Source organism: Ixodes scapularis, unplaced genomic scaffold, assembly GCF_016920785.2.
Source record: "Ixodes scapularis isolate PalLabHiFi unplaced genomic scaffold, ASM1692078v2 PGA_scaffold10__122_contigs__length_95168666, whole genome shotgun sequence".
Lineage (NCBI taxonomy): Eukaryota > Metazoa > Arthropoda > Arachnida > Ixodida > Ixodidae > Ixodes > Ixodes scapularis.
The window spans coordinates 91,998,151-92,025,755 of NW_024609836.1; the positions used below are offsets into that span (position 1 = coordinate 91,998,151).

The 27,605-nt window shown below is 59.2% G+C and overlaps 1 protein-coding gene across 1 annotated transcript in view; it reads left to right on the forward strand.

Annotated features, from left to right (window-relative positions):
- The first annotated feature begins 296 nt into the window (after window positions 1–296).
- LOC8051264 (ovochymase-1) overlaps window positions 297–27,605 on the forward strand; it is a 62,144-nt gene continuing 34,835 nt past the window's right edge. The window contains exons 1-3 of the mRNA XM_042288632.1: window positions 297–329; window positions 485–598; window positions 2,856–2,969. Coding sequence (XP_042144566.1) covers window positions 297–329; window positions 485–598; window positions 2,856–2,969 — 261 coding nt within the window. The remainder of the gene's footprint in view (window positions 330–484; window positions 599–2,855; window positions 2,970–27,605) is intronic.

A 27,605-nucleotide genomic window follows, 5' to 3' on the forward strand; every position in this document is an offset into this window, starting at 1 on the left:
TGACGGCGAGACCGTCCAATCGTTGGGGTTGTGCGACGAGCGCGACCATTCCTCGGTGTTGTGCCAGTGAAACTTGGACTGAACAGTGTGCGGTGTTGTGCGCGCCGATCCGGACGTGTCCACAAGGGCCGCCGCGGGACTCGTCATCTTGGGTGAGCAGACGGGGGAGCCACATCTTCGGCTCAAATCCCCGTTATACGCGACACGGGCGTTGGCCTCTAGTGGGAAACCAAACAAAAACTACACAGGGCTGGAACTCTAGGGCATGCATAGGCTAAGATCAGCTCGCGTTCGCGATGTTGGTTCGAGTCCTGCGTACCGGTTCTAAGGTTAGCCGCGAGACTGGGCGCATAGCGGGGCCAACTGCTCCCCTGTCGCAAAAGCCATACTCAGCGTCGCAAAAACCTAAGTTCCAGCGCTCGCGGTTGAAGCGCGTACATAGTTGTGTTTTAGGCGGTCTGGCTTTTGGGACGGGGATTTTCAGGTCGACGTGACCCTCGGCGTCGAGACCCTCGTCGGCGTCGTGGCCTTCATCTACGAGAACTTCGCATCAGGCTGTTTGTATCCACCGCTTGTCGGCTGGGACATTCGGCTGCAAGTAAGTGGGATTCACTATTTCTCGACGGCGTGCGCGTATATCCCTTAAAATCAAATAGCGCACAGTCACACGGTGATTCTGCCTTTCCCGGTATTTTGAAGGTCCGCAGTCGTGTTAGAAGCATCTCTTGGCCTTCGGAATTGTGTACTGGTTTATAATAAAAGTTGAAATATCATTTTATGTGCTTGTCTTTCGTGCTTCCCTCCCTTCACAAACACGCACAGCTTCCGAGAATCGCAGGCTTGCATACCTAACCGCGTCGTTTCCTTTGAGGACCTTTTTTTCAGTGTGCGAATGTGTCATCAATGCGCGGCTCTTGAATATGAAGGACTTTCCTAGTCACTGTATTTATTACCTGGTTTAATATTGTGGCACCCCGCCGAATGAGATTTGCTAGAAATCGAATGACTCTACGCAATCCAATGGGGACATTGGTAGGGTTGGAAATGTGTTTATTGATACTTTCTTGTATTTATTTCTTTTCAGATGGGCCGCAGCTGAACGTGGACGCGTTGTGCCTCGATGGCCTCGTAGTCTGGAGGCTGATTCACGCGGCACTTTTCAATCGGAACCACTGCTCGCACACCGTTAGAACTTGGTTGTGCCACCTTTCTTGTCTCGGACTATTTTTTTTGGGTCATTTTTTTTTTTTTTGTTTTTGGCGGCGAGCTTTTTTCTTTTACGATATACTTTGCTTTGCTACTGCCAACATCGCTGCTGAACTTATTTTATTCGTTGCTACGTTGACCCGCAGTCATCGTCAATGCCACTCGCAAAAAAAAGAAAGTTTTATAGATTTGTTTGTGTCCGCGCAGGTGAACGTATTTATTTATTTGTTTTGAAAATACCGCCCATCTCAGAAGGGATACAGGAGGAATTACACACAAAATTCACTTGTATTATAATTGGCGCTTCCTTGTCAAATCATGGGCACAAGTGCTAACTGGACCTAAGGAAAAAATAAAAGGACGAAGTTGGAATATGATACATTTCCTTATATTGTGGCTATGGGTAAGGGGACCGAGGTTTAATGTTCAGTGAACCAACCCCTGGCTAAATAAGCTCCTTTTCTTTTACTTTTTTTTTGCGTACTATTAAGAGGGTAAGCTTCTGTTTCAGGCCCATGAGAGAATCGGCGAGCTTTTGTACTTTTTGCCTTAGCCGAGGATTCTTCGAGGAGTTGGTTTCTTTGGGCCTAGCGTTTATATAGTTTTAGTCATTGTCGACTCGAGGTCAGAACGGCACGGACGAGCTTCAGTTGTCCCGCTTCCAGCGCCAGCTTCCTGCCTTACAATGCCTCGATGCTATGCGCGCAGCCAAAGCACTGCGGAAAGCTTAATTCGAGAGGCGCGCTCTGCCACTGTAGATATCGAACCTATCGGGCGCGTGCTCAATCCATGCTTGGAACTTGACGGCTGGAGTCGCTAACAACACGTGCCCTTGACAAGCTTTTGCCCTGATTTTGCCTCTCTTTCGCAGCTACAAATCCTCGTTGGTGTGACGGCGAGACCGTCCAATCGTCGGGGTTGTGCGACGAGCCCGGCCACTCCTCGGTGCTGTGCCAGTGAGACTAGGATTGAACAGTGTGCGGTGTTGTGCGAGGCGATCCGGACGTGTCCACAAGGGCCGCCGCGGGACTCATCATCTTGGGTGAGCAGACGGGGGAGCCACATCTTCGGCTCAAATCCCCGTTATACGCGACACGGGCGTTGGCCTCTAGTGGGAAACCAAACAAAAACTACACAAGACTGGAACTCTAGGGCATGCATAGGCTAAGATCAGCTCGCGTTCGCGATGTTGGTTCGAGTCCTGCGTACCGGTTCTAAGGTTAGCCGCGAGACTGGGCGCATAGCGGGGCCAACTGCTCCCCTGTCGCAAAAGCCATACTCAGCGTCGTTCTTCCGCCCCTCATGGAGGAGGCGAAGAGATCCGAAGACTACGACGTCCAACACACGGCCGTCCAGCAGATCCTAGCGGCACTCGAGAAGCAGCGACCGGACGGGATGGAAGCAGAAAGGGTTAACCCGAGTACGCTGAAGCCCGCCGCGAGCGGCTCTCCCCGCTAAGAAGACGTCCGGCCACGTCGCCCCAAGAACCCACCTGAGAGGGTGGGATGATAGGGGTTACTGCAGGAGACCCATTAAAGTTGCTCTCTCTCTCTCTCAGCGTCGCAAAAACACAAGTTGCAGCGCTCGCGGTTGAAGCGCGTACATAGTTGCTTTTTAGGCGGTCTGGCTTTTGGGACGGGGATTTTCAGGTCGACGTGACCCTCGGCGTCGAGACCCTCGTCGGCGTCGTGGCCTTCACCTACGAGAACTTCGCATCAGGCTGTTTGTATCCACCGCTTGTCGGCTGGGACATTCGGCTGCAAGTAAGTGGGATTCACTATTTCTCCACGGCGCGCGCGTATGTCGCTTAAAATGAAATAGAGCGCCGTCATCCGGTGATTCTGCCTTGCCGTGTACTTTGAAGGTCCGTAGTCGTGTTTGAAGCATCTCTCTGCCTTCGGAATTGTGTACTGGTTTATAATAAAAATTGAAAAATCATTTTATGTGCTTGTCTTTTGTGCTCCCCTCCCTTCACAAACACGCACAGCTTCCGGGAATCGCAGGCTTGCATATCTAACCGTGTCGTTGCCTTTCAGGAACTTTTTTTCAGTGTGCGAATGTGTCATCAATGCGCGGCTCTTGAATATGAAGGACTTTCCTAGTCACTGTATTGCCTGGTTTATTATTATTATTTAGGTAGCCAATATTAGAGCAAGTGGCATCCCGCCGAATGCAGTTTGCTGGATATCGAATAAATCTACGCAATCCAATGGGACATTGGTAGGTTTGGTAATGTGTTTACTGATATACTTTCTTGTATTTATTTCTTTTCAGATGGGCCGCAGCTGAACGTGGACGCGTTGTGCCTCGATGGCCTCGTAGTCTGGAGGCTGATTCACGCGGCACTTTTCAATTGGAACGACTGCTCGCACACCGTTAGAACTTGGTTGTGCCACCTTTCTTGTCTCGGACTATTTTTTTTAAGGACATTTTTTGTTTTTGGCGTCGAGTTTTTCTTTTACGATTTACTTTGCTTTAGACGGCAAGGGTGACTTTCGCGAAATGTTTTTTTTTTTTTTTTTTCTAGGTTGCAGTAGTTTCTTTTGTGAAATAGCTTCTCCCCTGTATACTTGTAGCGGTTATTAATAAAACTTGGATGAACTTTTCTCTGCTTCTGTTTCGTGTTCGCCGCTTCACAAACATGCACAGCTTACGGGAATCGCAGGTTTACACACCTAACCGTGTCTTTGTCTTTCAGGAGCTTTGTAGCGTGCTAATATGTGGCTTGAAAGCAATAAAAAACTTTCTCTGTCGCTCGTAATATCTTGTTTATTTGATATCTCGGCGAATCGCATCCCGGCAAATGCGATTTGCTAGGGTATCGACTAACTTCTCCACTCTCCACTGGGAGCCTTGGTGTCCATGCGTCTGTTCCTGGTGCCGTCTTGTATTTTTGTTTGTTTTCATGTGTACTTGGTGGAGATGGTTTGTTTTCTGGTACTGTCTTGTATTTTTCTTTCTTTTCAGGTGAGCCGTGACTGACCGTGGATTTGTTCTGCGTCGATGGTGGAGTTTGGATTCACTTCAATCTCGCCCAAGTGTCTTAAGGGAGTCTTATCGTTTTTGAAGAGGTGACATGAGCTCCCGTAGTAGTACCACGATGTCTCGTATAAACTTTCTATTTCTTTCAGATTTTGTCGAATTCCGATGGTTGGTCTGGTACTGTCTCGGTTTGTTGGGTTTTCTTGTTTCAGGTGCGGCTATGCCGGGGTTTGCGCGGACCAAGTTTTGCGCGGACGCCTGGCTTTCTTCCTGGGGTCATGGCCTGATGCTGCGGTTCTGGGTCGTGCCGGTTGCAGCCTGCACGAGGAGCTGATTACTGTCCGTGCTGATCACGGAGTTGCGGAGCTGATTACTGTCCGTGCTGATCACGGAGTTGCGGAGCTGATTCCTGTCCGTGCTGATCACGGAGTTGCGGAGCTGATTCCTGTCCGTGCTGATCACGGAGTTGCGGAGCTGATTCCTGTCCGTGCTGATCACGGAGTTGCGGAGCTGATTCCTGTCCGTGCTAATCACGAAGTTGCGGAGCTGATTCCTCTCCGTGCTGATCACGGAGTTGCGGAGCTGATTCCTGTCCGTGCTGATCACGAAGTTGCGGAGCTGATTCCTGTCCGTGCTGATCACGGAGTTGCGGAGCTGATTCCTGTCCGTGCTGATCACGGAGTTCCGGAGCCGATTCCTGCCCGTGCTGAACACGGAGTCGGCGGAGCCGATTCCTTCTCGTGCTGATCACGGAGTTGCGGAGCTGATTCCTGTCCGTGCTGATCACGGAGTTGCGGAGCTGATTCCTGTCCGTGCTGATCACGAAGTTGCGGAGCTGATTCCTGTCCGTGCTGATCACGGAGTTGCGGAGCTGATTCCTGTCCGTGCTGATCACGGAGTTGCGGAGCTGATTACTGTCCGTGCTGATCACGGAGTTGCGGAGCTGATTCCTGTCCGTGCTGATCACGGAGTCGCGGAGCTGATTCCTGTCCGTGCTGATCACGGAGTTGCGGAGCTGATTCCTGTCCGTGCTGATCACGGAGTTGCGGAGCTGATTCCTGTCCGTGCTGATCACGGAGTTGCGGAGCTGATTCCTGTCCGTGCTGATCACGGAGTTGCGGAGCTGATTCTTGTCCGTGCTGATCACGGAGTTGCGGAGCTGATTCCTGTCCGTGCTGATCACGGAGTTGCGGAGCTGATTCCTGTCCGTGCTGATCACGGAGTTGCGGAGCTGATTCCTGTCCGTGCTGATCACGGAGTTGCGGAGCTGATTCCTGTCCGTGCTGATCACGGAGTTGCGGAGCTGATTACTGTCCGTGCTGATCACGGAGTTGCGGAGCTGATTCCTGTCCGTGCTGATCACGGAGTTGCGGAGCTGATTCCTGTCCGTGCTGATCACGGAATCGGCGGAGCCGATTCCTGCCCGTGCTGATCACGGAGTCGGCGGAGCCGATTCCTGCCCGTGCTGATCACGGAGTCGGCGGAGCCGATTCCTGCCCGTGCTGATCACGGAGTCGGCGGTGCCGATTCCTGCCCGTGCTGATCACGGAGTCGGTGGAGCCGATTCCTGCCCGTGCTGATCACGGAGTCGGCGGAGCTGATTCCTGCCCGTGCTGATCACGGAGTGTGCGGAGCTGATTCCTGCCCGTGCCGATCACGGAGTCGGCGGAGCTGATTCCTGCCCGTGCTGATCACGGAGTCGGCGGAGCTGATTCCTGCCCGTGCTGATCACGGAGTCGGCGGAGCTGATTCCTGCCCGTGCTGATCACGGAGTCGGCGGAGCTGATTCCTGCCCGTGCTGATCACGGAGTCGGCGGAGCCGATTCCTGCCCGTGCTGATCACGGAGTCGGCGGCGCCGATTCCTGCCCGTGCTGATCACGGAGTCGGCGGAGCCGATTCCTGCCCGTGCTGATCACGGAGTCGGCAGAGCCGATTCCTGCTCGTGCTGATCACGGAGTCGGCGGAGCCGATTCCTGCCCGTGCTGATCACGTAGTCGGCGGAGCCGATTCCTGCCCGTGCTGATCACGGAGTCGGCAGAGCCGATTCCTGCTCGTGCTGATCACGGAGTCGGCGGAGCCGATTCCTGCCCGTGCTGATCACGGAGTCGGCGGAGCCGATTCCTGCCCGTGCTGATCACTGAGTCGGCGGAGCCGATTCCTGCCCGTGCTGATCACTGAGTCGGCGGAGCTGATTCCTGCCCGTGCTGATCACGGAGTCGGCGGAGCCGATTCCTGCCCGTGCTGATCACGGAGTCGGCGGAGCCGATTCCTGCCCGTGCTGATCACTGAGTCGGCGGAGCCGATTCCTGCCCGTGCTGATCACTGAGTCGGCGGAGCTGATTCCTGCCTGTGCTGATCACGGAGTCGGCGGAGCTGATTCCTGCCCGTGCTGATCACGGAGTCGGTGGAGCCGATTCCTGCCCGTGCTGATCACGGAGTCGGCGGAGCTGATTCCTGCCCGTGCTGATCACGGAGTGTGCGGAGCTGATTCCTGCCCGTGCCGATCACGGAGTCGGCGGAGCTGATTCCTGCCCGTGCTGATCACGGAGTCGGCGGAGCTGATTCCTGCCCGTGCTGATCACGGAGTCGGCGGAGCTGATTCCTGCCCGTGCTGATCACGGAGTCGGCGGAGCTGATTCCTGCCCGTGCTGATCACGGAGTCGGCGGAGCCGATTCCTGCCCGTGCTGATCACGGAGTCGGCGGCGCCGATTCCTGCCCGCGCTGATCACGGAGTCGGCGGAGCCGATTCCTGCCCGTGCTGATCACGGAGTCGGCAGAGCCGATTCCTGCTCGTGCTGATCACGGAGTCGGCGGAGCCGATTCCTGCCCGTGCTGATCACGTAGTCGGCGGAGCCGATTCCTGCCCGTGCTGATCACGGAGTCGGCGGAGCCGATTCCTGCCCGTGCTGATCACGGAGTCGGCGGAGCTGATTCCTGCCCGTGCTGATCACGGAGTGTGCGGAGCTGATTCCTGCCCGTGCTGATCACGGAGTCGGCGGAGCCGATTCCTGCCCGTGCTGATCACGGAGTCGGCGGAGCCGATTCCTGCCCGTGCTGATCACGGAGTCGGCGGTGCCGATTCCTGCCCGTGCTGATCACGGAGTCGGTGGAGCCGATTCCTGCCCGTGCTGATCACGGAGTCGGCGGAGCTGATTCCTGTCCGTGCTGATCACGGAGTTGCGGAGCTGATTACTGTCCGTGCTGATCACGGAGTTGCGGAGCTGATTCCTGTCCGTGCTGATCACGGAGTTGCGGAGCTGATTCCTGTCCGTGCTGATCACGGAATCGGCGGAGCCGATTCCTGCCCGTGCTGATCACGGAGTCGGCGGAGCCGATTCCTGCCCGTGCTGATCACGGAGTCGGCGGAGCCGATTCCTGCCCGTGCTGATCACGGAGTCGGCGGTGCCGATTCCTGCCCGTGCCGATCACGGAGTCGGTGGAGCCGATTCCTGCCCGTGCTGATCACGGAGTCGGCGGAGCTGATTCCTGCCCGTGCTGATCACGGAGTGTGCGGAGCTGATTCCTGCCCGTGCCGATCACGGAGTCGGCGGAGCTGATTCCTGCCCGTGCTGATCACGGAGTCGGCGGAGCTGATTCCTGCCCGTGCTGATCACGGAGTCGGCGGAGCTGATTCCTGCCCGTGCTGATCACGGAGTCGGCGGAGCTGATTCCTGCCCGTGCTGATCACGGAGTCGGCGGAGCCGATTCCTGCCCGTGCTGATCACGGAGTCGGCGGAGCCGATTCCTGCCCGTGCTGATCACGGAGTCGGCGGAGCTGATTCCTGCCCGTGCTGATCACGGAGTCGGCGGAGCCGATTCCTGCCCGTGCTGATCACGGAGTCGGTGGAGCCGATTCCTGCCCGTGCTGATCACGGAGTCGGCGGAGCTGATTCCTGCCCGTGCTGATCACGGAGTCGGCGGCGCCGATTCCTGCCCGTGCTGATCACGGAGTCGGCGGAGCCGATTCCTGCCCGTGCTGATCACGGAGTCGGCAGAGCCGATTCCTGCTCGTGCTGATCACGGAGTCGGCGGAGCCGATTCCTGCCCGTGCTGATCACGTAGTCGGCGGAGCCGATTCCTGCCCGTGCTGATCACGGAGTCGGCAGAGCCGATTCCTGCTCGTGCTGATCACGGAGTCGGCGGAGCCGATTCCTGCCCGTGCTGATCACGGAGTCGGCGGAGCCGATTCCTGCCCGTGCTGATCACTGAGTCGGCGGAGCCGATTCCTGCCCGTGCTGATCACTGAGTCGGCGGAGCTGATTCCTGCCCGTGCTGATCACGGAGTCGGCGGAGCCGATTCCTGCCCGTGCTGATCACGGAGTCGGCGGAGCCGATTCCTGCCCGTGCTGATCACTGAGTCGGCGGAGCCGATTCCTGCCCGTGCTGATCACTGAGTCGGCGGAGCTGATTCCTGCCCGTGCTGATCACGGAGTCGGCGGAGCTGATTCCTGCCCGTGCTGATCACGGAGTCGGTGGAGCCGATTCCTGCCCGTGCTGATCACGGAGTCGGCGGAGCTGATTCCTGCCCGTGCTGATCACGGAGTGTGCGGAGCTGATTCCTGCCCGTGCCGATCACGGAGTCGGCGGAGCTGATTCCTGCCCGTGCTGATCACGGAGTCGGCGGAGCTGATTCCTGCCCGTGCTGATCACGGAGTCGGCGGAGCTGATTCCTGCCCGTGCTGATCACGGAGTCGGCGGAGCTGATTCCTGCCCGTGCTGATCACGGAGTCGGCGGAGCCGATTCCTGCCCGTGCTGATCACGGAGTCGGCGGCGCCGATTCCTGCCCGTGCTGATCACGGAGTCGGCGGAGCCGATTCCTGCCCGTGCTGATCACGGAGTCGGCAGAGCCGATTCCTGCTCGTGCTGATCACGGAGTCGGCGGAGCCGATTCCTGCCCGTGCTGATCACGGAGTCGGCGGAGCCGATTCCTGCCCGTGCTGATCACTGAGTCGGCAGAGCCGATTCCTGCCCGTGCTGATCACGGAGTCGGCGGAGCCGATTCCTGCCCGTGCTGATCACGGAGTCGGCGGAGCCGATTCCTGCCCGTGCTGATCACTGAGTCGGCGGAGCCGATTCCTGCCCGTGCTGATCACTGAGTCGGCGGAGCTGATTCCTGTCCGTGCTGATCACGGAGTTGCGGAGCTGATTACTGTCCGTGCTGATCACGGAGTTGCGGAGCTGATTCCTGTCCGTGCTGATCACGGAGTTGCGGAGCTGATTCCTGTCCGTGCTGATCACGGAATCGGCGGAGCCGATTCCTGCCCGTGCTGATCACGGAGTCGGCGGAGCCGATTCCTGCCCGTGCTGATCACGGTGTCGGCGGTGCCGATTCCTGCCCGTGCTGATCACGGAGTCGGTGGAGCCGATTCCTGCCCGTGCTGATCACGGAGTCGGCGGAGCTGATTCCTGCCCGTGCTGATCACGGAGTGTGCGGAGCTGATTCCTGCCCGTGCCGATCACGGAGTCGGCGGAGCTGATTCCTGCCCGTGCTGATCACGGAGTCGGCGGAGCTGATTCCTGCCCGTGCTGATCACGGAGTCGGCGGAGCTGATTCCTGCCCGTGCTGATCACGGAGTCGGCGGAGCTGATTCCTGCCCGTGCTGATCACGGAGTCGGCGGAGCCGATTCCTGCCCGTGCTGATCACGGAGTCGGCGGCGCCGATTCCTGCCCGTGCTGATCACGGAGTCGGCGGAGCCGATTCCTGCCCGTGCTGATCACGGAGTCGGCAGAGCCGATTCCTGCTCGTGCTGATCACGGAGTCGGCGGAGCCGATTCCTGCCCGTGCTGATCACGTAGTCGGCGGAGCCGATTCCTGCCCGTGCTGATCACGGAGTCGGCAGAGCCGATTCCTGCTCGTGCTGATCACGGAGTCGGCGGAGCCGATTCCTGCCCGTGCTGATCACGGAGTCGGCGGAGCCGATTCCTGCCCGTGCTGATCACTGAGTCGGCGGAGCCGATTCCTGCCCGTGCTGATCACTGAGTCGGCGGAGCTGATTCCTGCCCGTGCTGATCACGGAGTCGGCGGAGCCGATTCCTGCCCGTGCTGATCACGGAGTCGGCGGAGCCGATTCCTGCCCGTGCTGATCACTGAGTCGGCGGAGCCGATTGCTGACCGTGCTGATCACTGAGTCGGCGGAGCTGATTCCTGCCCGTGCTGATCACGGAGTCGGCGGAGCTGATTCCTGCCCGTGCTGATCACGGAGTCGGTGGAGCCGATTCCTGCCCGTGCTGATCACGGAGTCGGCGGAGCTGATTCCTGCCCGTGCTGATCACGGAGTGTGCGGAGCTGATTCCTGCCCGTGCCGATCACGGAGTCGGCGGAGCTGATTCCTGCCCGTGCTGATCACGGAGTCGGCGGAGCTGATTCCTGCCCGTGCTGATCACGGAGTCGGCGGAGCTGATTCCTGCCCGTGCTGATCACGGAGTCGGCGGAGCTGATTCCTGCCCGTGCTGATCACGGAGTCGGCGGAGCCGATTCCTGCCCGTGCTGATCACGGAGTCGGCGGCGCCGATTCCTGCCCGTGCTGATCACGGAGTCGGCGGAGCCGATTCCTGCCCGTGCTGATCACGGAGTCGGCAGAGCCGATTCCTGCTCGTGCTGATCACTGAGTCGGCGGAGCCGATTCCTGCCCGTGCTGATCACGTAGTCGGCGGAGCCGATTCCTGCCCGTGCTGATCACGGAGTCGGCAGAGCCGATTCCTGCTCGTGCTGATCACGGAGTCGGCGGAGCCGATTCCTGCCCGTGCTGATCACGGAGTCGGCGGAGCCGATTCCTGCCCGTGCTGATCACGGAGTCGGCGGAGCCGATTCCTGCCCGTGCTGATCACTGAGTCGGCGGAGCCGATTCCTGCCCGTGCTGATCACTGAGTCGGCGGAGCTGATTCCTGCCCCTGCTGATCACGGAGTCGGCGGAGCTGATTCCTGCCCGTGCTGATCACGGAGTCGGCGGAGCTGATTCCTGCCCGTGCTGATCACGGAGTCGGCGGAGCTGATTCCTGCCCGTGCTGATCACGGAGTCGGCGGAGCTGATTCCTGCCCGTGCTGATCACTGAGTCGGCGGAGCCGATTCCTGCCCATGCTGATCTCGGAGTCGGCGGAGCTGATTCCTGCCCGTGCTGATCACGGAGTCGGCGGAGCTGATTCCTGCCCGTGCTGATCACGGAGTCGGCGGAGCTGATTCCTGCCCGTGCTGATCACGGAGTCGGCGGAGCTGATTCCTGCCCGTGCTGATCACGGAGTGTGCGGAGCTGATTCCTGCCCGTGCCGATCACGGAGTCGGCGGAGCTGATTCCTGCCCGTGCTGATCACGGAGTCGGCGGAGCTGATTCCTGCCCGTGCTGATCACGGAGTCGGCGGAGCTGATTCCTGCCCGTGCTGATCACGGAGTCGGCGGAGCTGATTCCTGCCCGTGCTGATCACGGAGTCGGCGGAGCCGATTCCTGCCCGTGCTGATCACGGAGTCGGCGGCGCCGATTCCTGCCCGCGCTGATCACGGAGTCGGCGGAGCCGATTCCTGCCCGTGCTGATCACGGAGTCGGCAGAGCCGATTCCTGCTCGTGCTGATCACGGAGTCGGCGGAGCCGATTCCTGCCCGTGCTGATCACGTAGTCGGCGGAGCCGATTCCTGCCCGTGCTGATCACGGAGTCGGCGGAGCCGATTCCTGCCCGTGCTGATCACGGAGTCGGCGGAGCTGATTCCTGCCCGTGCTGATCACGGAGTGTGCGGAGCTGATTCCTGCCCGTGCTGATCACGGAGTCGGCGGAGCCGATTCCTGCCCGTGCTGATCACGGAGTCGGCGGAGCCGATTCCTGCCCGTGCTGATCACGGAGTCGGCGGTGCCGATTCCTGCCCGTGCTGATCACGGAGTCGGTGGAGCCGATTCCTGCCCGTGCTGATCACGGAGTCGGCGGAGCTGATTCCTGTCCGTGCTGATCACGGAGTTGCGGAGCTGATTACTGTCCGTGCTGATCACGGAGTTGCGGAGCTGATTCCTGTCCGTGCTGATCACGGAGTTGCGGAGCTGATTCCTGTCCGTGCTGATCACGGAATCGGCGGAGCCGATTCCTGCCCGTGCTGATCACGGAGTCGGCGGAGCCGATTCCTGCCCGTGCTGATCACGGAGTCGGCGGAGCCGATTCCTGCCCGTGCTGATCACGGAGTCGGCGGTGCCGATTCCTGCCCGTGCCGATCACGGAGTCGGTGGAGCCGATTCCTGCCCGTGCTGATCACGGAGTCGGCGGAGCTGATTCCTGCCCGTGCTGATCACGGAGTGTGCGGAGCTGATTCCTGCCCGTGCCGATCACGGAGTCGGCGGAGCTGATTCCTGCCCGTGCTGATCACGGAGTCGGCGGAGCTGATTCCTGCCCGTGCTGATCACGGAGTCGGCGGAGCTGATTCCTGCCCGTGCTGATCACGGAGTCGGCGGAGCTGATTCCTGCCCGTGCTGATCACGGAGTCGGCGGAGCCGATTCCTGCCCGTGCTGATCACGGAGTCGGCGGAGCCGATTCCTGCCCGTGCTGATCACGGAGTCGGCGGAGCTGATTCCTGCCCGTGCTGATCACGGAGTCGGCGGAGCCGATTCCTGCCCGTGCTGATCACGGAGTCGGTGGAGCCGATTCCTGCCCGTGCTGATCACGGAGTCGGCGGAGCTGATTCCTGCCCGTGCTGATCACGGAGTCGGCGGCGCCGATTCCTGCCCGTGCTGATCACGGAGTCGGCGGAGCCGATTCCTGCCCGTGCTGATCACGGAGTCGGCAGAGCCGATTCCTGCTCGTGCTGATCACGGAGTCGGCGGAGCCGATTCCTGCCCGTGCTGATCACGTAGTCGGCGGAGCCGATTCCTGCCCGTGCTGATCACGGAGTCGGCAGAGCCGATTCCTGCTCGTGCTGATCACGGAGTCGGCGGAGCCGATTCCTGCCCGTGCTGATCACGGAGTCGGCGGAGCCGATTCCTGCCCGTGCTGATCACTGAGTCGGCGGAGCCGATTCCTGCCCGTGCTGATCACTGAGTCGGCGGAGCTGATTCCTGCCCGTGCTGATCACGGAGTCGGCGGAGCCGATTCCTGCCCGTGCTGATCACGGAGTCGGCGGAGCCGATTCCTGCCCGTGCTGATCACTGAGTCGGCGGAGCCGATTCCTGCCCGTGCTGATCACTGAGTCGGCGGAGCTGATTCCTGCCCGTGCTGATCACGGAGTCGGCGGAGCTGATTCCTGCCCGTGCTGATCACGGAGTCGGTGGAGCCGATTCCTGCCCGTGCTGATCACGGAGTCGGCGGAGCTGATTCCTGCCCGTGCTGATCACGGAGTGTGCGGAGCTGATTCCTGCCCGTGCCGATCACGGAGTCGGCGGAGCTGATTCCTGCCCGTGCTGATCACGGAGTCGGCGGAGCTGATTCCTGCCCGTGCTGATCACGGAGTCGGCGGAGCTGATTCCTGCCCGTGCTGATCACGGAGTCGGCGGAGCTGATTCCTGCCCGTGCTGATCACGGAGTCGGCGGAGCCGATTCCTGCCCGTGCTGATCACGGAGTCGGCGGCGCCGATTCCTGCCCGTGCTGATCACGGAGTCGGCGGAGCCGATTCCTGCCCGTGCTGATCACGGAGTCGGCAGAGCCGATTCCTGCTCGTGCTGATCACGGAGTCGGCGGAGCCGATTCCTGCCCGTGCTGATCACGGAGTCGGCGGAGCCGATTCCTGCCCGTGCTGATCACTGAGTCGGCAGAGCCGATTCCTGCCCGTGCTGATCACGGAGTCGGCGGAGCCGATTCCTGCCCGTGCTGATCACGGAGTCGGCGGAGCCGATTCCTGCCCGTGCTGATCACTGAGTCGGCGGAGCCGATTCCTGCCCGTGCTGATCACTGAGTCGGCGGAGCTGATTCCTGTCCGTGCTGATCACGGAGTTGCGGAGCTGATTACTGTCCGTGCTGATCACGGAGTTGCGGAGCTGATTCCTGTCCGTGCTGATCACGGAGTTGCGGAGCTGATTCCTGTCCGTGCTGATCACGGAATCGGCGGAGCCGATTCCTGCCCGTGCTGATCACGGAGTCGGCGGAGCCGATTCCTGCCCGTGCTGATCACGGTGTCGGCGGTGCCGATTCCTGCCCGTGCTGATCACGGAGTCGGTGGAGCCGATTCCTGCCCGTGCTGATCACGGAGTCGGCGGAGCTGATTCCTGCCCGTGCTGATCACGGAGTGTGCGGAGCTGATTCCTGCCCGTGCCGATCACGGAGTCGGCGGAGCTGATTCCTGCCCGTGCTGATCACGGAGTCGGCGGAGCTGATTCCTGCCCGTGCTGATCACGGAGTCGGCGGAGCTGATTCCTGCCCGTGCTGATCACGGAGTCGGCGGAGCTGATTCCTGCCCGTGCTGATCACGGAGTCGGCGGAGCCGATTCCTGCCCGTGCTGATCACGGAGTCGGCGGCGCCGATTCCTGCCCGTGCTGATCACGGAGTCGGCGGAGCCGATTCCTGCCCGTGCTGATCACGGAGTCGGCAGAGCCGATTCCTGCTCGTGCTGATCACGGAGTCGGCGGAGCCGATTCCTGCCCGTGCTGATCACGTAGTCGGCGGAGCCGATTCCTGCCCGTGCTGATCACGGAGTCGGCAGAGCCGATTCCTGCTCGTGCTGATCACGGAGTCGGCGGAGCCGATTCCTGCCCGTGCTGATCACGGAGTCGGCGGAGCCGATTCCTGCCCGTGCTGATCACTGAGTCGGCGGAGCCGATTCCTGCCCGTGCTGATCACTGAGTCGGCGGAGCTGATTCCTGCCCGTGCTGATCACGGGGTCGGCGGAGCCGATTCCTGCCCGTGCTGATCACGGAGTCGGCGGAGCCGATTCCTGCCCGTGCTGATCACTGAGTCGGCGGAGCCGATTGCTGCCCGTGCTGATCACTGAGTCGGCGGAGCTGATTCCTGCCCGTGCTGATCACGGAGTCGGCGGAGCTGATTCCTGCCCGTGCTGATCACGGAGTCGGTGGAGCCGATTCCTGCCCGTGCTGATCACGGAGTCGGCGGAGCTGATTCCTGCCCGTGCTGATCACGGAGTGTGCGGAGCTGATTCCTGCCCGTGCCGATCACGGAGTCGGCGGAGCTGATTCCTGCCCGTGCTGATCACGGAGTCGGCGGAGCTGATTCCTGCCCGTGCTGATCACGGAGTCGGCGGAGCTGATTCCTGCCCGTGCTGATCACGGAGTCGGCGGAGCTGATTCCTGCCCGTGCTGATCACGGAGTCGGCGGAGCCGATTCCTGCCCGTGCTGATCACGGAGTCGGCGGCGCCGATTCCTGCCCGTGCTGATCACGGAGTCGGCGGAGCCGATTCCTGCCCGTGCTGATCACGGAGTCGGCAGAGCCGATTCCTGCTCGTGCTGATCACTGAGTCGGCGGAGCCGATTCCTGCCCGTGCTGATCACGTAGTCGGCGGAGCCGATTCCTGCCCGTGCTGATCACGGAGTCGGCAGAGCCGATTCCTGCTCGTGCTGATCACGGAGTCGGCGGAGCCGATTCCTGCCCGTGCTGATCACGGAGTCGGCGGAGCCGATTCCTGCCCGTGCTGATCACGGAGTCGGCGGAGCCGATTCCTGCCCGTGCTGATCACTGAGTCGGCGGAGCCGATTCCTGCCCGTGCTGATCACTGAGTCGGCGGAGCTGATTCCTGCCCCTGCTGATCACGGAGTCGGCGGAGCTGATTCCTGCCCGTGCTGATCACGGAGTCGGCGGAGCTGATTCCTGCCCGTGCTGATCACGGAGTCGGCGGAGCTGATTCCTGCCCGTGCTGATCACGGAGTCGGCGGAGCTGATTCCTGCCCGTGCTGATCACTGAGTCGGCGGAGCCGATTCCTGCCCATGCTGATCTCGGAGTCGGCGGAGCTGATTCCTGCCCGTGCTGATCACGGAGTCGGCGGAGCTGATTCCTGCCCGTGCTGATCACGGAGTCGGCGGAGCTGATTCCTGCCCGTGCTGATCACGGAGTCGGCGGAGCTGATTCCTGCCCGTGCTGATCACGGAGTGTGCGGAGCTGATTCCTGCCCGTGCCGATCACGGAGTCGGCGGAGCTGATTCCTGCCCGTGCTGATCACGGAGTCGGCGGAGCTGATTCCTGCCCGTGCTGATCACGGAGTCGGCGGAGCTGATTCCTGCCCGTGCTGATCACGGAGTCGGCGGAGCTGATTCCTGCCCGTGCTGATCACGGAGTCGGCGGAGCCGATTCCTGCCCGTGCTGATCACGGAGTCGGCGGCGCCGATTCCTGCCCGCGCTGATCACGGAGTCGGCGGAGCCGATTCCTGCCCGTGCTGATCACGGAGTCGGCAGAGCCGATTCCTGCTCGTGCTGATCACGGAGTCGGCGGAGCCGATTCCTGCCCGTGCTGATCACGTAGTCGGCGGAGCCGATTCCTGCCCGTGCTGATCACGGAGTCGGCGGAGCCGATTCCTGCCCGTGCTGATCACGGAGTCGGCGGAGCTGATTCCTGCCCGTGCTGATCACGGAGTGTGCGGAGCTGATTCCTGCCCGTGCTGATCACGGAGTCGGCGGAGCCGATTCCTGCCCGTGCTGATCACGGAGTCGGCGGAGCCGATTCCTGCCCGTGCTGATCACGGAGTCGGCGGTGCCGATTCCTGCCCGTGCTGATCACGGAGTCGGTGGAGCCGATTCCTGCCCGTGCTGATCACGGAGTCGGCGGAGCTGATTCCTGTCCGTGCTGATCACGGAGTTGCGGAGCTGATTACTGTCCGTGCTGATCACGGAGTTGCGGAGCTGATTCCTGTCCGTGCTGATCACGGAGTTGCGGAGCTGATTCCTGTCCGTGCTGATCACGGAATCGGCGGAGCCGATTCCTGCCCGTGCTGATCACGGAGTCGGCGGAGCCGATTCCTGCCCGTGCTGATCACGGAGTCGGCGGAGCCGATTCCTGCCCGTGCTGATCACGGAGTCGGCGGTGCCGATTCCTGCCCGTGCCGATCACGGAGTCGGTGGAGCCGATTCCTGCCCGTGCTGATCACGGAGTCGGCGGAGCTGATTCCTGCCCGTGCTGATCACGGAGTGTGCGGAGCTGATTCCTGCCCGTGCCGATCACGGAGTCGGCGGAGCTGATTCCTGCCCGTGCTGATCACGGAGTCGGCGGAGCTGATTCCTGCCCGTGCTGATCACGGAGTCGGCGGAGCTGATTCCTGCCCGTGCTGATCACGGAGTCGGCGGAGCTGATTCCTGCCCGTGCTGATCACGGAGTCGGCGGAGCCGATTCCTGCCCGTGCTGATCACGGAGTCGGCGGAGCCGATTCCTGCCCGTGCTGATCACGGAGTCGGCGGAGCTGATTCCTGCCCGTGCTGATCACGGAGTCGGCGGAGCCGATTCCTGCCCGTGCTGATCACGGAGTCGGTGGAGCCGATTCCTGCCCGTGCTGATCACGGAGTCGGCGGAGCTGATTCCTGCCCGTGCTGATCACGGAGTCGGCGGCGCCGATTCCTGCCCGTGCTGATCACGGAGTCGGCGGAGCCGATTCCTGCCCGTGCTGATCACGGAGTCGGCAGAGCCGATTCCTGCTCGTGCTGATCACGGAGTCGGCGGAGCCGATTCCTGCCCGTGCTGATCACGTAGTCGGCGGAGCCGATTCCTGCCCGTGCTGATCTGCCGATTCCTGCTCGTGCTCTGCCGACTCCGTAGTCGGCAGAGCCGATTCCTGCTCGTGCTGATCACGGAGTCGGCGGAGCCGATTCCTGCCCGTGCTGATCACGGAGTCGGCGGAGCCGATTCCTGCCCGTGCTGATCACTGAGTCGGCGGAGCCGATTCCTGCCCGTGCTGATCACTGAGTCGGCGGAGCTGATTCCTGCCCGTGCTGATCACGGAGTCGGCGGAGCCGATTCCTGCCCGTGCTGATCACGGAGTCGGCGGAGCCGATTCCTGCCCGTGCTGATCACTGAGTCGGCGGAGCCGATTCCTGCCCGTGCTGATCACTGAGTCGGCGGAGCTGATTCCTGCCCGTGCTGATCACGGAGTCGGCGGAGCTGATTCCTGCCCGTGCTGATCACGGAGTCGGTGGAGCCGATTCCTGCCCGTGCTGATCACGGAGTCGGCGGAGCTGATTCCTGCCCGTGCTGATCACGGAGTGTGCGGAGCTGATTCCTGCCCGTGCCGATCACGGAGTCGGCGGAGCTGATTCCTGCCCGTGCTGATCACGGAGTCGGCGGAGCTGATTCCTGCCCGTGCTGATCACGGAGTCGGCGGAGCTGATTCCTGCCCGTGCTGATCACGGAGTCGGCGGAGCTGATTCCTGCCCGTGCTGATCACGGAGTCGGCGGAGCCGATTCCTGCCCGTGCTGATCACGGAGTCGGCGGCGCCGATTCCTGCCCGTGCTGATCACGGAGTCGGCGGAGCCGATTCCTGCCCGTGCTGATCACGGAGTCGGCAGAGCCGATTCCTGCTCGTGCTGATCACGGAGTCGGCGGAGCCGATTCCTGCCCGTGCTGATCACGGAGTCGGCGGAGCCGATTCCTGCCCGTGCTGATCACTGAGTCGGCAGAGCCGATTCCTGCCCGTGCTGATCACGGAGTCGGCGGAGCCGATTCCTGCCCGTGCTGATCACGGAGTCGGCGGAGCCGATTCCTGCCCGTGCTGATCACTGAGTCGGCGGAGCCGATTCCTGCCCGTGCTGATCACTGAGTCGGCGGAGCTGATTCCTGTCCGTGCTGATCACGGAGTTGCGGAGCTGATTACTGTCCGTGCTGATCACGGAGTTGCGGAGCTGATTCCTGTCCGTGCTGATCACGGAGTTGCGGAGCTGATTCCTGTCCGTGCTGATCACGGAATCGGCGGAGCCGATTCCTGCCCGTGCTGATCACGGAGTCGGCGGAGCCGATTCCTGCCCGTGCTGATCACGGTGTCGGCGGTGCCGATTCCTGCCCGTGCTGATCACGGAGTCGGTGGAGCCGATTCCTGCCCGTGCTGATCACGGAGTCGGCGGAGCTGATTCCTGCCCGTGCTGATCACGGAGTGTGCGGAGCTGATTCCTGCCCGTGCCGATCACGGAGTCGGCGGAGCTGATTCCTGCCCGTGCTGATCACGGAGTCGGCGGAGCTGATTCCTGCCCGTGCTGATCACGGAGTCGGCGGAGCTGATTCCTGCCCGTGCTGATCACGGAGTCGGCGGAGCTGATTCCTGCCCGTGCTGATCACGGAGTCGGCGGAGCCGATTCCTGCCCGTGCTGATCACGGAGTCGGCGGCGCCGATTCCTGCCCGTGCTGATCACGGAGTCGGCGGAGCCGATTCCTGCCCGTGCTGATCACGGAGTCGGCAGAGCCGATTCCTGCTCGTGCTGATCACGGAGTCGGCGGAGCCGATTCCTGCCCGTGCTGATCACGTAGTCGGCGGAGCCGATTCCTGCCCGTGCTGATCACGGAGTCGGCAGAGCCGATTCCTGCTCGTGCTGATCACGGAGTCGGCGGAGCCGATTCCTGCCCGTGCTGATCACGGAGTCGGCGGTGCCGATTCCTGCCCGTGCCGATCACGGAGTCGGTGGAGCCGATTCCTGCCCGTGCTGATCACGGAGTCGGCGGAGCTGATTCCTGCCCGTGCTGATCACGGAGTGTGCGGAGCTGATTCCTGCCCGTGCCGATCACGGAGTCGGCGGAGCTGATTCCTGCCCGTGCTGATCACGGAGTCGGCGGAGCTGATTCCTGCCCGTGCTGATCACGGAGTCGGCGGAGCTGATTCCTGCCCGTGCTGATCACGGAGTCGGCGGAGCTGATTCCTGCCCGTGCTGATCACGGAGTCGGCGGAGCCGATTCCTGCCCGTGCTGATCACGGAGTCGGCGGAGCCGATTCCTGCCCGTGCTGATCACGGAGTCGGCGGAGCTGATTCCTGCCCGTGCTGATCACGGAGTCGGCGGAGCCGATTCCTGCCCGTGCTGATCACGGAGTCGGTGGAGCCGATTCCTGCCCGTGCTGATCACGGAGTCGGCGGAGCTGATTCCTGCCCGTGCTGATCACGGAGTCGGCGGCGCCGATTCCTGCCCGTGCTGATCACGGAGTCGGCGGAGCCGATTCCTGCCCGTGCTGATCACGGAGTCGGCAGAGCCGATTCCTGCTCGTGCTGATCACGGAGTCGGCGGAGCCGATTCCTGCCCGTGCTGATCACGTAGTCGGCGGAGCCGATTCCTGCCCGTGCTGATCTGCCGATTCCTGCTCGTGCTCTGCCGACTCCGTAGTCGGCAGAGCCGATTCCTGCTCGTGCTGATCACGGAGTCGGCGGAGCCGATTCCTGCCCGTGCTGATCACGGAGTCGGCGGAGCCGATTCCTGCCCGTGCTGATCACTGAGTCGGCGGAGCCGATTCCTGCCCGTGCTGATCACTGAGTCGGCGGAGCTGATTCCTGCCCGTGCTGATCACGGAGTCGGCGGAGCCGATTCCTGCCCGTGCTGATCACGGAGTCGGCGGAGCCGATTCCTGCCCGTGCTGATCACTGAGTCGGCGGAGCCGATTCCTGCCCGTGCTGATCACTGAGTCGGCGGAGCTGATTCCTGCCCGTGCTGATCACGGAGTCGGCGGAGCTGATTCCTGCCCGTGCTGATCACGGAGTCGGTGGAGCCGATTCCTGCCCGTGCTGATCACGGAGTCGGCGGAGCTGATTCCTGCCCGTGCTGATCACGGAGTGTGCGGAGCTGATTCCTGCCCGTGCCGATCACGGAGTCGGCGGAGCTGATTCCTGCCCGTGCTGATCACGGAGTCGGCGGAGCTGATTCCTGCCCGTGCTGATCACGGAGTCGGCGGAGCTGATTCCTGCCCGTGCTGATCACGGAGTCGGCGGAGCTGATTCCTGCCCGTGCTGATCACGGAGTCGGCGGAGCCGATTCCTGCCCGTGCTGATCACGGAGTCGGCGGCGCCGATTCCTGCCCGTGCTGATCACGGAGTCGGCGGAGCCGATTCCTGCCCGTGCTGATCACGGAGTCGGCAGAGCCGATTCCTGCTCGTGCTGATCACGGAGTCGGCGGAGCCGATTCCTGCCCGTGCTGATCACGGAGTCGGCGGAGCCGATTCCTGCCCGTGCTGATCACTGAGTCGGCAGAGCCGATTCCTGCCCGTGCTGATCACGGAGTCGGCGGAGCCGATTCCTGCCCGTGCTGATCACGGAGTCGGCGGAGCCGATTCCTGCCCGTGCTGATCACTGAGTCGGCGGAGCCGATTCCTGCCCGTGCTGATCACTGAGTCGGCGGAGCTGATTCCTGTCCGTGCTGATCACGGAGTTGCGGAGCTGATTACTGTCCGTGCTGATCACGGAGTTGCGGAGCTGATTCCTGTCCGTGCTGATCACGGAGTTGCGGAGCTGATTCCTGTCCGTGCTGATCACGGAATCGGCGGAGCCGATTCCTGCCCGTGCTGATCACGGAGTCGGCGGAGCCGATTCCTGCCCGTGCTGATCACGGTGTCGGCGGTGCCGATTCCTGCCCGTGCTGATCACGGAGTCGGTGGAGCCGATTCCTGCCCGTGCTGATCACGGAGTCGGCGGAGCTGATTCCTGCCCGTGCTGATCACGGAGTGTGCGGAGCTGATTCCTGCCCGTGCCGATCACGGAGTCGGCGGAGCTGATTCCTGCCCGTGCTGATCACGGAGTCGGCGGAGCTGATTCCTGCCCGTGCTGATCACGGAGTCGGCGGAGCTGATTCCTGCCCGTGCTGATCACGGAGTCGGCGGAGCTGATTCCTGCCCGTGCTGATCACGGAGTCGGCGGAGCCGATTCCTGCCCGTGCTGATCACGGAGTCGGCGGCGCCGATTCCTGCCCGTGCTGATCACGGAGTCGGCGGAGCCGATTCCTGCCCGTGCTGATCACGGAGTCGGCAGAGCCGATTCCTGCTCGTGCTGATCACGGAGTCGGCGGAGCCGATTCCTGCCCGTGCTGATCACGTAGTCGGCGGAGCCGATTCCTGCCCGTGCTGATCACGGAGTCGGCAGAGCCGATTCCTGCTCGTGCTGATCACGGAGTCGGCGGAGCCGATTCCTGCCCGTGCTGATCACGGAGTCGGCGGAGCCGATTCCTGCCCGTGCTGATCACTGAGTCGGCGGAGCCGATTCCTGCCCGTGCTGATCACTGAGTCGGCGGAGCTGATTCCTGCCCGTGCTGATCACGGAGTCGGCGGAGCCGATTCCTGCCCGTGCTGATCACGGAGTCGGCGGAGCCGATTCCTGCCCGTGCTGATCACTGAGTCGGCGGAGCCGATTGCTGCCCGTGCTGATCACTGAGTCGGCGGAGCTGATTCCTGCCCGTGCTGATCACGGAGTCGGCGGAGCTGATTCCTGCCCGTGCTGATCACGGAGTCGGTGGAGCCGATTCCTGCCCGTGCTGATCACGGAGTCGGCGGAGCTGATTCCTGCCCGTGCTGATCACGGAGTGTGCGGAGCTGATTCCTGCCCGTGCCGATCACGGAGTCGGCGGAGCTGATTCCTGCCCGTGCTGATCACGGAGTCGGCGGAGCTGATTCCTGCCCGTGCTGATCACGGAGTCGGCGGAGCTGATTCCTGCCCGTGCTGATCACGGAGTCGGCGGAGCTGATTCCTGCCCGTGCTGATCACGGAGTCGGCGGAGCCGATTCCTGCCCGTGCTGATCACGGAGTCGGCGGCGCCGATTCCTGCCCGTGCTGATCACGGAGTCGGCGGAGCCGATTCCTGCCCGTGCTGATCACGGAGTCGGCAGAGCCAATTCCTGCTCGTGCTGATCACTGAGTCGGCGGAGCCGATTCCTGCCCGTGCTGATCACGTAGTCGGCGGAGCCGATTCCTGCCCGTGCTGATCACGGAGTCGGCAGAGCCGATTCCTGCTCGTGCTGATCACGGAGTCGGCGGAGCCGATTCCTGCCCGTGCTGATCACGGAGTCGGCGGAGCCGATTCCTGCCCGTGCTGATCACGGAGTCGGCGGAGCCGATTCCTGCCCGTGCTGATCACTGAGTCGGCGGAGCCGATTCCTGCCCGTGCTGATCACTGAGTCGGCGGAGCTGATTCCTGCCCCTGCTGATCACGGAGTCGGCGGAGCTGATTCCTGCCCGTGCTGATCACGGAGTCGGCGGAGCTGATTCCTGCCCGTGCTGATCACGGAGTCGGCGGAGCTGATTCCTGCCCGTGCTGATCACGGAGTCGGCGGAGCTGATTCCTGCCCGTGCTGATCACTGAGTCGGCGGAGCCGATTCCTGCCCATGCTGATCTCGGAGTCGGCGGAGCTGATTCCTGCCCGTGCTGATCACGGAGTCGGCGGAGCTGATTCCTGCCCGTGCTGATCACGGAGTCGGCGGAGCTGATTCCTGCCCGTGCTGATCACTGAGTCGGCGGAGCCGATTCCTGCCCGTGCTGATCACGGAGTCGGCGGAGCTGATTCCTGCCCGTGCTGATCACGGAGTCGGCGGAGCTGATTCCTGCCCGTGCTGATCACGGAGTCGGCGGAGCTGATTCCTGCCCGTGCTGATCACGGAGTCGGCGGAGCTGATTCGTGCTCGTGCTGATCACGGAGTCGGCGGAGCTGATTCCTGCCCGTGCTGATCACGGAGTCGGCGGAGCCGATTCCTGCCCGTGCTGATCACGGAGTCGGCGGAGCTGATTCCTGCCCGTGCTGATCACGGAATTGTCGATCTTCAGACGACTGCAGCATAGGGTCTCTCAGCCTCCTTGAAGCCTGCAGCGTTGGGCAGAGTGACTTCGTCAGCGTCAGTTACTCCCGAAGTTGCGGGCGCCGCTGAAGGTTGATACCTCGGACAACTTCAAGGTGTTCTCGTTTCGAAGAATCCAGAATTTTGCGACCGCTCCTTGAAGTCCGCCGCTTCAGTGTTCATTAAAGTTGTCTCCCTGGAAGTGCTGCGTGAAGGCCGGTTGAGTCTGTGGTGAAGTTCCAGCAGGTCATGGAAGTGATGTGAAGTGATTCCCCTGGTGCGCCAAGTTTCCTCCAAGACCTTTTCTCAATTAGTCTACTGTCGATGTCAATAAATATTTATGTTATTGCCGTTTTCTGTTCGTTCTGCATGCATGAGTTCATAACGGTTTGAAGGTGAGGTTTAGGTTAAAAATATTAACCCGTTATATGTAAAAAAAAGTACAGGAGAAAAAATTTAACAAGAAAGAAGGAGAGAGGGGAGTTCAGATAAAAAGGTACGCCTTGCGTGGTATTTTGAGGGAATATTCTTGGCAACATGGATGGAGAACGGTAAGTTATGATCATGGGCTAAATAAGCGAGAGGTCGAATTCCAGAAATAGGCAATGCCATAATATATATTGATCTAGAATGTAGAAAGTGCCCTCCAGAATTCCGCTTCCTAGACTTCTAGATCAACACAATAGAAAAGGAGGCATTCTTGACAACGATGGAGAACGGTAAGTTATGATCATGGGCTAAATAAGGGAGAGGTCGAATTCCAGAAATCAGTAATGCCATAATATATATTGATTTAGAATGTAGAAAGTGCCCTCCAGAATTCCGCTTCCCAGACTTCTAGATCAACACGATAGACAACGAGACATTCATGACAACGATGGAGAACGGTAATTTCCAGAAATCAATAATGCCTTAATATATATTGATTTAGAATGTAGAAAGTGCCCTCTAGAATTCCGCAATAGAAAAGAAGAAACCCCAGTCCCTCATCCGCATAAATTGCGCATTGAAAGTTGATAGAACAAAAACTTGCACTGGCGCTGATTCGGCCGAAACTGCAATCATCGTAGCGAAGTCGGACCTTTTGTGTAATGTGTACGGTCGGCGTGACAAAGCTGCATTAATAACCCCACATATGTATATTGACACAAGAGGGAACCAATTCCAATCATCAAGCCAACGAATCAAGCACAACTAGAGGGTCTTGTACTTACAGAAAAAAAAAAGAGGCAAGATGCACCGACGATAATTTTCTAAAACGAATCCAGGAAATACGACCATTCTAGTATCTCTGCAGCAAAAAGAACCCGCGGTGCTTTTAGATAGGGTCAGGTTGATCCCTGTCGCGAACCTGTTGGTTGATCGTAGAAGTGAAATCATCAACGAACGGGTGTCGGTGTTGCTGGCATCACAACGGCCCGTTACGTTCAGTTCCCTAGGCATCCAAACCAACACCACCTAGACAGAAGGCCTCCACACGCGTCATCATAGTCAGATCGATCGAGGCGAGAGATTGGGCACGAGTGCTGCGTCAGTGTTCGGCTGCGGCTCGTGGCCAATCAGCGCGTCGAAGGTCGGGCTCGGGTCCAATAGCCGACCGAGCGCGATCCGACTGTGATGACGTTTCATAGAAGAAGAGGAAACCATGCGGAGGCCTTCTGTCTAGGTGGTGGTGTCCAAACCCGAGGCTCTTGAGGTTTCCGGCGTCCGTCTGGCTCTTGAGAGAGGGGAATGGCGTTGGAGGAGGCAACAGAACAGACGTTGGCCTCTTTTACCTCCGTTATTAGACCACCGTCAGGATCAACGTTACTAGATACTCTTGTCAGGATCGCGACTACTGATATTGCAGTGATCGAATAGGAAACTAAAGTTAACTCTGTCTGTTGAGTGGGGCTGCAGCACGCGCTTTCTACCAGTAATTCTCACATTATTACATCTTTATAAAAGAATAAATCAAGATTCAATTTTTAGATTAGGCGGCAGCTCGCGCCACCTAACCGGGGCGCTCACGTTTTTACATTTTTATGGAGTGCGTTGCTTTGAAGCTGGGCGGTAACTTGCGTCATCTAGCAAGAACTTTAACATTTAGTATTTCTATAGAGGGTCAAAATGTGTTATACTTTCGAAGAGGGCGGCGGCTTGCGCCCTCTATCTCAAGGTAACGACACGTTCCCTTGGGAGCGGCTGCCTTGATGCAAGGGGTTTTAGTGCTAATGCAAAATTTGAAAACCACATTTTGATGGATAGCTAAAGTGAGCTTTCTGTTTTGAATTGGCCGGGTGGTTCCACCACCCAGACGGCGATCTCACGTTTTGACCGCGTGCCCTCGTCGTGGAGGTTCTCTAAACTCATTATTTCCTTGTGAATGGGGCCAGCTGAACATGAAAACCACACAGAGAAAAAAAATATAACACTCGCACCGCTGGACTAGCAACATTTAATTATGCCTCTTTTTCCTTTTCTTATAATCCTTGATTTTGGTTTTCTTTTTTTTTTAGACTAACTTTACACTAACAAGGATTAGAAGAAAAGGAAAAGGAGGCATCATTAAGTGTTGCTAGTCCAGCGGTGCGAATGTTATATTTTTTTTCCTCTGTTTTTGATGTTCAGCTGGCCCCATCCACAAGCAATGAACCAACTTGCTCAGCTAACGCCTGCAGTCATTATTTCCTAAATATAACTCTACTTTTAAAACAATTTTATGCTGTTACTACCGTCTGTACACCCGTTTCACGCGTAGGGCGTGCCAGTTAAAATAGCTAGAAACGTGTTGCAGGGTGTCTTGAAACATTCAACTTTGCACAAATATTTACTGAGTAGTATATGAGCTTCCAACATATCGTAGGTGATTATGCGAATACTATCCAAACAGTTGTTCTCTCAGTTATATAATAAAAATGTATGTCGTGAAGTCTGTTTTTCATTGTAACCAAAAGTCCGAGGTAAAAAAAAAAAACCGAAAACTTAATAATTCAGTTTTAGGACTCTTTGTGCGTGTTGTTAACTCAATAACCGGAACGTGACAGTTTTTGTGCATCATCATTTTCCGGCTCTAACTTTGATGACAAACTGTATTTTCAAATACATAAACTACTCGCCGCATGCGTGTAGCAATGAATAAAGAGGACCGACAGTGGCTGGAGAATCAGAAATACATCCTTCCATTACAATCCAGAAGATGCTCCGCGTTGAGCTCGATCTTTCTGCCTTTGATAGCACTAGGGATGTCGCGAACCGGTCAAGGTTCGAGTTAAACCAGGTTCGACTTTTTCGAACTTCTTGTGAAAAGTTCGACAAAGGTTCGACTCAGGTTCGACTGCTATGCGGATGAGCGACAGGCTAACCGGTTGGCATCGGATTGGATGGTTATCACTAAGGGATGAATTAAGGGCAGCACTGATTGGTTATTTCAGTTAATACTGTACAAAAATTAATATATATATATATTCGTAAAATTAAAATAACCCTTTCCTTAAAAAAAAAAAAAAAAAAAAAAAAAAAACATTCTCCTAATCTAGACATGCTTGTACGAGGGCGAATAAGAAAGTCTTTGCCCCTATTTTTTATTAGCCAAAATAAGGTAGATACAGGTAATTACAAATATGCATAGGATAAAGAATACACTGGAATAGGTAAAATAGGTAATAGAATCGAAAAACAGATGATTAAGAGGAGACAAGCGACAAGGCAGTGCTGACGAACTTCCTACAGATTGAAAAATCGGCAGAGTGGTCCCCATACACAAATCGAGGGATCGAACTTCACCATCAAATTATCGTCCTATA